The following is a 12219-nucleotide window of genomic DNA, read 5'->3' as shown; positions in this document are numbered from 1 at the left end:
TTCTCATGCAAACCACTGAAGGTTTATACTTTGGGCACTGAACTACTGCTGGCTGAGTTTTGGCAAACACACTACCTGCCAGGATAAGTTTTTTTCTAATGCAATAATGTAAATCATTACAGACATTTATTGCTGAGGTACTGACCATCTAAAGGGATACAATAATAACAGGAAATTAATGATATATAATCCCAACATCATTTTGAAAAGGTATATCCAGAGTTAAACATGAAGAGTAAGATTCTCTACTTTTGTGTGAACTGTGCAGCTCTTCTGATTTATGGCATGTGATGGTTTAGCCCTTGGTAATAATAGACCACAGAGTGACGGAAACACAGGTAAACAAGGCCAAGAGCCAGAATGATGGTACTGATGGGGAGCTGGCAAATGCTGTTGCTTCTGTGATATTTCTGTGCTGCAGAATGAAAGACCAAATAACTGGACTCTGAGTAATGCTACCATCCTGAGCTAGAGGGCAGAGCTGAAATAGGGCAAAACCACACTCTTTCATGCAAAGCTGCCAATGGAAAACCCTAGTGTTGCTACTGGCCTTGTTCCCCTTGTTTACAGCAAATTATTAAAGTAGCAAAGAGGTGTCCAGCTGCATTAATCTTAGTCTGATGGTATTTTGCCATAGCTGTATTGTTGTTTGGGTTTGGTCAAGATAAATACTTCTCTTCTAAGTTACTTTTTGTTCATAGAAGATATACTCTATTATTCACCCTTGCAAGGAGAATGAATCTGAAGGCAGGGAGCAACAGAAGAGAGCTGTAGGGGAAAGGTAGACGTACTCCTTAAATGTGGTTCCTGAATATGGTTTTCAGGTAGGTGAAGCTGCATCCCTAAGAAATTGAAAAAGCCTTCTACTCCCTGGCATTCTGTTGTAGTAGGAGCCAGCTAACATAGGTTTTGGGGAGATTTCACAAACCCTGAAACCTCAGAAGGTGAGTGCTGCAGTTTGACCTTCTTACTTCTCTTTTATCAGGTTGTGCACTCCTCCTTAACACCAGCAAAGCACCAGCAGTAGCAAAGACTGTCATGACCAGCACTGCATTTCCAGCTCCTTTGAGGAACTCCCCCTGTGAGGTAAGTCATAATGTTTTCTTTTCTTTTGCAATTTACAGAACTTTTTTGTGTGTTTGACTCAGGTTTTCAAATATAGGTACTAGGTCAGTAGCACAGCAGCCACTTTCTCTGATGGCTTTTCTATACAATATACTTATTTATGCCCTCTGTGCAGGAGAAAGATATGGTTATCTGCTTGAATGGCACAAAATGTGCTCTTATTACGTGCTGTCCTCATTGTATGGACTCACATGATGTATTGCAATCTTCATAATTGGGTGTATAGGCTGTAAGAGTACGGCAGACAGCATTACATAAACACAGAGAGGAAGAAGTGCATGAACAAGCATTATATTTGCAAGATCCAAGAAAGAATAGGCTTCAGGGCTGCCCCTGAGCCATCCAGAAAATGCAGTGCATGCTTTCTCTAGGTCAGCTGGGATTTGAGCTGGCAGGTCTTCATCCTTCTGCACTTCAAAGCTACTGATCCTCGTGTAGACTTTGTTCATAAGGAGTGCTGAAGTTAGCAGCAGCAGAGATAAATTCATGTAGAATGTAACCATTCTGGTCGTATTCAAGCAGAAAAGCTATTGACAGTCATAAGACATCAACTTAAGCAAGTATATCAAGGCTTACCAGGCAACCTTGCACATGGTTGTAATTTCTGAGTCAGTTGTACTTAACCCCTAAACTGCAGTTTACAGAAAGATGACCTGTCTGCATCCTTTTACTCTGCCTGTAGCTTCACAGATTATATTATCACTGATAGGATTTATTTATGAGTTATGACCCATGGCTAGTGACTTGGAGCATTTCACATCTTGCATAGTCACCCTGAAATGTCACATAAGCTCCTGGATCCTGAAGCAGAGGGATTTGAGAAAATTAATCCTAACAAAGCACAGTTTGTTGTTTGTTGGTTGAGCACTGAACAGACAAAAGAATTAGATTTTCCCCATTCCAATGGTCTTAAAATACACAAAGGACAAGAGGGGATGCATTAGAAAGTCCTCTGGAATACACAGAAGAAGCTGTTTCTTTGTCTTAAAGTTTGGTTTGGTTCACTTCCGTTGGATATCTCAGTTCATACAGCAAAGCGCCTCTGTTTTTGCTCTCTTGATATATTCACATTCTCCTTCTTTGAAATATATTCTACCTTGTTATTCCTCCCATCTGTGACAAAAGCGTATGCAGGTTCTGAATATTTTAAGACCTTGCTCTGCCACGGACCAGCAAGAGCAAGTGTTTTTCATAATGCACCTGACACAGGAATCACAGTGAATGATTTCCCACTATCTGTGTATTTTTTTCTTGTGTATACAACACTGCAAATAATTAAACTTGCCGTCAGGGGAGAAGCTGCCATGTATTTCATCTGCTCACATGCCATCCCACCTCCGTCACTCCCCTTGGCTCTTAAAAGGCATCCGGACGCATCCAGCGTTGCAGCTGTCGGTAATAAAGAGTGAAGGAGTTTTGGCAAGGGTTTTGTTTCTTGCCTTTTCATATAGTGTAAAAGCTTCTCTTCCCAGTGGGTCCCTGGTGGCTTCAAATTCTATTTTACTGGAACAATCTGTCGATGCACAGAATAATTTAATTCCACTTTTCAGCACAAAGCAGGAGGAGAAAGGAGATATGCCCCCCTGCGTGCTTATTCCTCCAGTAGGTGCCAACAGACTTCCTAATAGTGAAATTATACTCAGAAAGGAGGTTGTGAAAATACTGTAATGCCACCGTGTATTTATTCACCCTCAATCACTTCCCAATTGAACTGGCTCAAGTTCAGACACTAAAAGATGAGTTTTCTTTTACCTGTCACTGCTGACAGCTCCACCTGGAGTGTCACAACCAGGACAGATTCTCTGGCAATTGAAATCCCACAGACAAAACTCACTCAGAATTCATGCTGCAAAGGGATCTCAGCAAGTGTGTGTGAATTAGACCCATTTATTCTTCCACCATCAGATCAAGCCACAAACCTGCCCTCCCTCTTGTATTTGATCCAGCTCTTGTGACCATTTAGATATCTGCTTGCTCCCCTTGTGCGTTCATTTACATAGTGGCTTGTTCTGACAGATGCATCTACTACCCCAGAGAGGTTAGTCTCAGGTACACATAATGTTAATGGTGGAGGTTGTCCTTAAGCCTGTCACTTAACATCTCCTCCTTGTGTGCATTGTCTACCCCAGTATAAACATACCCAGCTCAGCTGAAGTCCTGAGGGTGAGACTGAGTGTGTTTCCCTGCCTGCTCGGGTCTCTTGCCTCTCAGGGTACGAGGACCTTCCCCCTGCTCTGTGCATGGGACTTTATCCAATACCATGTGCTGCACAACCTGTGAGCAACAAGGAGGCCAGCAGACGTCCCCACTTTGTTTATCTTGACTCCCCTCTCTTCTATCCCTGCTACATGGAAGCTATGGCACACTACTAGGCCTGCTGTTTACTGAAGCTACTATTTTTTCCCCTTATCCCCTAATTTTCTTTTCTTTTATCCAGTCAAGTTAGACCAATTACATCCAAAACAGCAGATGCTGACACCCTGCTTTTTATCCTCAGATGTTCATAGGAAAATTATTTCAGCCTCAGCATGAGGAGCTCTACCTGTCACAGTGCTGTTTACCAGGCTGGAGGATTCTGGGTTTTGACCAGAATGCCCATGCTACCAGGGCTCAATACTGATAAGGAAACAGTCAAGCAGTCCACACTGGGTTCCAGCCACAAAGAGTTTGCTAATGCTTCAAGCTTGGGTTTTTTTTCCCTCAGCCTGGCTGTTTAATCTTCCACTGTTATAGACTGGCAAAGGAAATGACTGAAAAAATAACTACTGGAGACTTGTGGGGTGCCGTGGTCTAAACACCTTCCCCGCTGAGGTTCTGAGCAGCTGCTTGCAGTGGCATGGATGCCAGCACTTGGAGACACCAGAGCCTGGATGATCTTTGGCATGTGTATTGCCACTGAGTGCAGGACTAGGGTGATCCTCCATCTTTGTGTTCTCTCCAGCTTGAGGTCGGTCACCAGGAGCATGCTGGGCTGCCTGTCCTTTCCATGCCCTGCAGGAGGCTCCCTGTTAACTCAGGAAGGGAAAAGTCAGCCTGACCTACTCTGTACTGCCCCACATGCATCAAAAGATGGGAAAAGGATAAAAATGCATGCAGGAGATACCATAATAAACACAGCCTGCACTTTCCCACACATGTTTGAGATTGGCCCGAATGTGCCTTGCACTTTGTGTACAGCTTTGTGTACAGCCTTGCACTTTGCTCCTGTTTGTTTTGAGCAGCCTTATGTTTTCATTTTCTTTGTTCTTCAGTGCTTTTGGAGGTCAAAGCGGTTAGTTTGTGATGCTGCCCTTTGTTCTTGGTTCAGTTAGTTTTTCTCTTTCTCTTTGTTGTTTTATTAAATCTTGGCTGGAGTATCCTGGCTTCAAAGAATCTCTTCTTGTTTGCAGTCCAGACAGCCTTTGTTATCTTTTTCGTGTTGCACATTCAGTAGAGTCCTTTGCCTGTTGACCCCTTTAACTGTGTTTTAAAACCCAATTTATATGGAAGAGGGAAACTGTGGCAGTTCCACTAACTCTTGGGTGAATGCAGGAAGTGGTGTGCATAATCCGTGAAGAGATGCTCCATTACTCTGAAGTAACTAGAAAAGGGAGAGGCAACAAAAAGCTCAGGAAATGCTTCTGGAACCAAACTGAGTCACAGTAATCAAGAGTGAAAATCTTTTAACCCACATATAAAAGTTCATTGGAAGCAAAGCACATGTAATGGAGCATAGGAATGCACATAAAGTGCAAAGAATTAAGCAAAACAGTGGCCTGATTTAAAGGCAGAGTTTATAGAGCTCAAGCAATAAAGCACAGAATTATTTGCCCCGCTGCGAATGCCCTCCTCTGAGTGGGAATTAGTTGGCCTGCACAAGGCTGACAGGGCAAAGAGGATCATGGAGTAGTTACACATCTCCTCATTTTGAAGAAGAAATCCATATGCATGTCATTAGTAGCAGTACTGGTCTCTGGGAATCTAGGAAACCACTTTGCAATTAAATCCAAGGGAAGTGCTGTCATCTCAGTCACCACCATGGCAAAACTAAATTGCTTTGCCGTGGTTGATAGGCCCTAGGTGTGCATAGTTTCCAGACTGTAATGGCCACCTACTTCTCAGCACTTTGCAAAGATTCAGAGAGCTGACAAAACTGTTGCAGGTGTCCAGGGAGCGCTCACCTTTGTGTGGAAGCTGGAGGCTCAATTCTGGCTCTGCATGTCTAGACACCAAGGCAATCCCACCTCCCTCACTCCCAGTATTATTGCTGTACAGCTGCAGTCACATATGTTGACTTGCTTTTCATTCCATTTTTTAGAGATGTTCCCCATCTGCATCCTCATCCTTGAAGGATGTTGTGGTACCTGTAGATCCTAAGAGTCATACCTGTGTCTTCCCAAAGTGTTTGTGTTTCTGTCATAAAAAGATGCAAGACCAGCTACAGAACTACTGCATTCTGTGAGGCTTGGTACAGGGTGTCTTGCATCTGTGCTGCAAGATTTCATTTTTTGATGGGTTGTTACTACTCCTGTTTGAAAGTCAGTGGAGAAACACGAGCAGTCTGGAGACTGATTTTTAGAAAGGCTGTGCTTTGTGCAGCACAAGGGAATCTGTGGCAGAATCTTAGTGCCATACCTGAGAAGTAAAAGCCATGCATGCAGCTTAATGTGGGCTATTGTAGAGAAGGACGGTAACAGCAGAGGTGGTGTTGCCTGCATAGTGATGAATTTGAAATTAGCCTTGAATGTTATCACATCCATCTCCACAGAATAAGGTGACTCTTTGCAGGAGAGACTGCATTGTGATTTGGAACTAGATTATTTCATTTTTCTGTTAGGTCCTGGGTCAAATATTTTAAAGGGTATAGTTGTGCTGGAAAACAATGAAAAACAGGTTACTGTGATAGTAAATGTGCTTTGTTCTTTTGGCTGTGTTTAAAATAATGGAAATATTTTTCTGATGCTATTTTGACATTTCAACTAGCTGTTTCTTGAAAGCCTGTTTCTTTCATTATATTATGTTAGTACAAAACTGAGACAGATTTCTTTAAACCCTGAAATTACTTTTTGCATGTAAACATACTCTCTCTAGAAAATAAATATAACATGTTGACGTAAAGAGTAAAGTTTGCCCTCTCATTCAGGTTTACAGATATAAGAATGTTTTCCTCCTCTGTGGTTATTAATTCAGTTCTCTTTTCTATGCAGAAGCTTTGTATTTTTTTAAAGCATGTAAGTCAATGATATAAATCATTCCTTGAGTGCATTCTGAGCCCCATGCTGACACCTGCAGTGTGTGTCTCCTTTTCTCCTCTATTCCTTGAGCTTTAAATAACTAAGAAGGATACATGGTTATAACATTGACTCTGACCATTTACGAGCATGAAAAATGCAATATAGATATGCCTCTAGCACAGCCTTTCATGTGTTTTATTTGGCAGAATGTTGTTAGCATCCTTTTTTATTTTAAAGTGTTGTTTTTAAAATCTGTACAGCTTATTCACTGTTATCTGTCTTCTCTTGCTTCCTTTGCCACTTGCCTTCTGTGTCATTGGTTCAGAGGATCTATACCAACTAAAATTTCTTGAAGACCTGATCACTCCACAGTACTCTGACAGGAAAATTCTGAGCACTTTCTCTTTCTTTCTCTATTGTTGTTGTTTTTATTTTTCTGTTTGTCTGTTTTCTGAAATCAAGTAAGAAATAATGTGAGAATAAATATCAGGAGAATCTGTTCATATAAAATACAAACTTCTCTTGCCTGCCTAAATATTTTAAAACTACAGATCAGATCACTTAATTATAATTTTATCCTTTTGCTTGCACACCTGAGTCCTAAGCTAAAGCAGAAGTATCAGCAGACTACAGAAGAATCTGATTATGCACAGTTGTAGATCTGGCCAAACCCTGGAACAAGACCTTTTGGTCCTCTTTATTATTCATTAGAGTCCAAATCTGAATTGCTGAACAGTACTAATAGATGTCTTGCTTGTACTATTGTGTGTAACCATTTCTCATTTCTAGTAAGAAAAGAAATATCGTCAGTGTGATAAATTTCACATGTCAAACACAGCTCATATTCATGTACAAAGCTTACTGAGACTTGGCAAAGTTGTTTGCAGCTATTGTCTAATTCTGTGTAAATCATATTCCAACTTGCAGCTTCAGTTTCTCTTCAACAATGAGATTTTTTCCAAGCTTCTTTAATGCCTTACATTTACTGGGTCAGTGCATTCACATCTGAAAACAATTTCTGCTCTTTCCCATCACATGAAGACGATGTAAGATAAGAGTAACAATTTCCAGGAGAATAAATGTCTGCATTTCAAGAACCTACAGTCCCTTGTCCGGCAAATTTTGAGCAATTCCTTTGAGAAAGTATCATGGAGGGGGAGCAAGAACTGGGGACAAGAGAAGTAATGTGCAGTCTCACAAGATGAAAGACCGTGTTGTGTTGAGGTGTGGGTAGCCAGATAGCCACAGTGAGATCCAGCTACTGTAGTTCCTTGGGAGAAGACTGCCTGTGGACTCTTCTCTGTCTTCTTAAAAATACCTTCCTCCAAGCCCTGTTTGAAGTATGTTCTTCTTTTCCCCTTTCTTTGTTTACTAACTTTTCCTGCCAGGTAGGACTGTAATACTAATAGTCAGGGTCATTGCCACTCGGAAAGGTCGGAAAAAGAAACAACTCTCCAGGGTGTCACTGCGGAATGTTTTATTTATGCTGCTCTGAGTGCGTGTCATTGGTCCTCAGTCAGACATCTCAGAGTTAGTTTATGCTGGAATGTTTCTAGCCATTAAAGTAGACTCATAGGTGTCAGCAGGCCTGAACTTCACACAGAAGGTTCTTGGTATTTTATTTCTTTTTTTTGCATAGGGAAGTAAAATGCAAGTTTCAGTTCTCAAGTGGTCTTGAAATTATGGAGCTTGTGCTAGAAAATCTACGTTCCTTGTTTTTCTTCACCTGCCAAGCCCTGTTGATATTGATAAGGATTAGTTTTTTTGTTTTTTTCTTTCTGGGATGAGTTGAGTCTCCTGTTTGTCAGTTCAGAAATTCCACCAACTCAGAGGCTGAGGGGATTCTCAGAAGGCAGCTTTCCAGATGGTGTTTGCAGTACAATGCATGTAGCCATCTGACCTGAGTTTTGCCTCAATATGCTGTGTATTTGCCATGGGCTTTCTCTCTATATAATTTTCCCCAGATCAGTTTAGAGCATTTCATTTACTGAGTCAGTGGGTTTGCATATGAACAGCTGATCAATGGCTCTGGTGGGTTCTAAAGCCAGAAAGCAAGGTGCCATTGAGCCACTGTCTACCTTCCATGCTTAATTAATTTCTCAGTGATGTTTCTAGTTTCTCAATATTTTGCTGCTAGTTTAACACAGAGGGAGATGTTTGATGCATAATGTTAGGGGTATTCCACCAATAGCCCAGATTTAGATTTTTCCAAATGTGCCACTGCTCTACTTGCAGGATGCACTGTGTGTGTAGTACCATCTGCCATCATTGATGCTGTATTCTGTAAAATGAATGCCAGCCCAATTCGGAAGTCTTTACTGTGGTATCCAGCTCATCATCTGCTCTGGTTCACTTCAGCAGGTGTGAAAAGACCTGGACTGCCCTGCTGTGGAGCTTAGAAACCATGGAAATCACAGCCAAAAATGCCCATTTGGACACAGTGCCAGTCGATTCACTCAGAGCCAGTTCATTATAGTTTGCATATTGCACTTTGCCAATGAGCTGAACTCCCACATCTACTGCCAGCTACTTCTTTCCTTCAAACAGCTGACATGTGTGCAAAGGCATTCATTCCAATTCATCAATTGCTTCAGCTTTTGCTCTAGTGTTACATTTACAGCTATCAAATGCTCGCTCTTTCCTCACTTCTGACCGTGTAGATGCTGCCTGTTACTGTCTGGCAGGTCTCCAGAAGAGACAGAGGTCTGAAAGCTGCTGCCTAGTAGGAGCTTCAGGGCTTTACCTCTCAAATTTTGAACTATCAAAATGGCACAGTGAAGTTGCTCCAACTCACCTGTATTAAAAATTTCACATACTGTGTTACACAGTGGAGTTAGCATTGGAGTCCTAAAAGTACTTCACATGTGGACTCTCAGTAAGAGGAGTTGCCTTCCCTGGTATAGTTTGAGGTTTTTAAATTTCCACTGGCATTGCAAAGTTATCCAAACAAAAAGTTTAGTCCCGATCAGTTTTCTTGAAGGGAATTACTTTAGTGGATCTTGAAGGGAATTACTTTAGTGGATCTGAAAGGTATTTCAGTCATACATAAGGGAGAGCAATTTTCAATTTATTTTCAGTAGCCTCACTTCATAGGCATCGAAAATATAGAATGCTCAAAAAGTTCTCTCGTCTTGATTGTCACCTGTTAGGAGTAGCCATGCAGGTACCAAGTTTGAAGGCATCAGCCTCCTATACCATGAACATTTGTCAGCAGCCTCTTCTAGCAGCGTTGTTTCCAGTGAACCAGTTAGTGGGTATGAACTCAGCCCTCCTCAGCTACCTCCTTGGCCATCACTTTGTGTTGTGTCAGAAGGGGTTCCTGGCCATCCTGCTGGACTCTGCTTTTTCTCTCTGGTGTCTGCAAGGTGAAAATCCTCACATTTAATGGTATATTTTCCACTGTCTAACATCATGGATATAGACATGGGACTCTGTGAGTCCTTTCCCAGACTTGAGTGAGAGTGAGCTGGTAGTCAGACTTGACCAGTGTCCAGACTTGACCTGAAGTGCTGTGGTCTGGAAGGTGCCTGTGATGATTTGCCAGTCAAAACCTTACTCATCAATAATGTAACAAAATGAATTCACAGACCCAAAGTAGCATATCTGTTTGTACATTCATCAGTGCTTGGGTCACACAGTACAACAGACCCAGGAGTGATTCCAGGCAAGTGCAGTGATTTTTGGACTGGAGAGAGAGAGAAGAGCCACATCTAGATTTTTTCAATCTCTGTCATATTTTTACAGTGTAAAGTCAGTGCTTTCTTTGTAGCTTTGGAGACAGATGAACTGAAGTGTTTCCCTAAATTCAGTACTAACAATTAATATAACGTATATCCAGAATTTTGTTCCAGCCATCCCGATATTGTGAGCATAAATTAGGAATAATAGCAATGCTTCTGCCCTTTTGACCCCTAAATCTTGTTTGGCTGCCAGGACAAACTTACACTATGAGATAGGAATAGCAAGCAAAATTTAGTAGTTGCATTTTATGCTGAGAAGTGGATATGAATGTTCTGTACTATAAAGCAAGAAAGTCGGTAATTTTATCAGGTGTTCCTGTGTAAAAGCCTAATTCCTAACCTCCTGACTTTGGTGCTGGCTTTGAAGTGCTTAAAAATAGAGGGCTATTTTTTAATATGCATGGATCCTAGATACTGTGCTAGACACTTTCTTGTGTCCAAAACATCCGTCGTTAATGTAGATTTAATAAACTCGTTCTTTCAGCATTCTCACCTCTACTGGTTATGGAGATGAGACTCGGCTCTTGTATGTAATATATATATATATATATATATTTTACATATGGTCTTTATCAACAAAGGGCTATTTCCTCTTCTTCTTCCCAAGAAATTTAGAAGATTTATTAGTATATATTCATATACTATGGATTGTGGAACTAGTCTGATGTGGAAGGAATTGTTTTTCTCTTTATATAATGAGGGAGAGAAAGTCATAAAATGAGAAAACTACATAAAATAATTTTACATACAGGGATAAATGCATAAAAATGGATTCAATTACATTATCATAGCAGAAATGTTAGAAAAATGGTTCCCCAAAGTATTTTAATTAATAAGAAAAAACCCAAATTATTGCTGAACTTTAATTGGAAAGTCAGTAGAAACTTCGATAGAAAGTAAAAACTGATTTTTTATAAGGGTGTCTGGGGGATGAGGACGTGATTATTAGTGATGCCTGCTTATTGCAGCTCTTCTCCCTGTGTTTTTTGTTGTTGCTGTTGCAATATAAAGGTTTATTGCTGAAAATTTCATTAGTTTTAACTTGAATCTCTTAGGTGGTATCTTAGGGGAGTGTAGTCTTCGTATTGCAGACAACAGAGGTATGAGCTTATCCCTTTAAAATTAGACACGTATGTGAAAGCTCAACTTCACAAAAAAAGAGGCCAGTAGTTCCAATGTTCAATAGCATATACTGAGTATTACAGGCTTCCACATCTGTGGAGTTTTCTAAAAGGATTACATGAAAATGAGTGAGGGAGAATCGAATGAAAGAAGAACTGAGAATTTTGTTAACTTCCAAATAGCGTTTGTGATGGTTAATCTCATGTGTTCTGTTTCTCCTAGCTGCGAATGTCATGGCTCATCCGTGGTGTCTTGCTGGGAAATATATCCCTGGTGCTGGTCGAGAACAAGACAGGAAAGGAGCAGAGCTGGACGTTCTGGCATTCCGATAACAGCGAAGGTTTGGGAATATGGCAGCAGACGATCTTACCTCTCCCAGATATACCAGATAGGTATGGGTCTTCTCTCATTCTCCTTGTGACCAGTCATTTCATCACTAGCTACCTGGCAATGAAAACGGCCAACATAGCTCCTGGAAGCTGTTCCCTCAGGGAGAATCGCTTTGTCCCCATGAGGTATCTTCTGTTAGATGCGGGGAATGAGAATACTGAGTATTTTGAGCAAAGCACACAATTTTACAACTCCTGAATTGAAGTCTTGGTTCACAATGGGTCAGTTATTAGCCTACAGCAAGGCACTTAAATTCCTGTGTCTACATTTCAGTGACTGGAAACCATTCACTTTGCTTACTGCTCTGTGTTGCAAGTTTGATCCACTTACGTGGTTTGGTAGAGTTGGATGTGAGCTCCACAGCTGATTTTTTTTTTCTGGGTATCAAACCCTCAGCGTTCAATGGTCTAGATCTGAGGATGAAAGAGGTGGGAGGAGAACCTGCTGTAAAATCTGACAAGGATCCATCTAAACACCTTTATGTTAGCTGTAGCTATCACCTTAATAAAGAGCTGTCTCAGTTATGGCTATATTCTGTCTATAAGCATAAAGTTTATCTGGTAGCGCATGCTTAATCTGGTAGCATATGCTTATTTAGAGTGTTGGTTTAGCTGTTTCTTACAAGTCAG

General features: G+C 41.1%; 1 protein-coding gene across 1 annotated transcript in view; it reads left to right on the top strand.

Annotated features, from left to right (window-relative positions):
• ALK (ALK receptor tyrosine kinase) overlaps positions 1-12219 on the top strand; it is a 225744-nt gene that overhangs the window by 156969 nt on the left and 56556 nt on the right. The window contains exons 8-9 of the mRNA XM_018085039.3: positions 986-1086; positions 11423-11592. Coding sequence (XP_017940528.2) covers positions 986-1086; positions 11423-11592 — 271 coding nt within the window. The remainder of the gene's footprint in view (positions 1-985; positions 1087-11422; positions 11593-12219) is intronic.

Source organism: Manacus vitellinus, unplaced genomic scaffold, assembly GCF_001715985.3.
Source record: "Manacus vitellinus isolate BGI_N305 unplaced genomic scaffold, ASM171598v3 scaffold_8_pilon, whole genome shotgun sequence".
Taxonomy (NCBI): Eukaryota; Metazoa; Chordata; class Aves; order Passeriformes; family Pipridae; genus Manacus; species Manacus vitellinus.
Note: the sequence above shows the minus strand (reverse complement) of the source record. Positions and strands in the feature narration are given on the sequence as shown.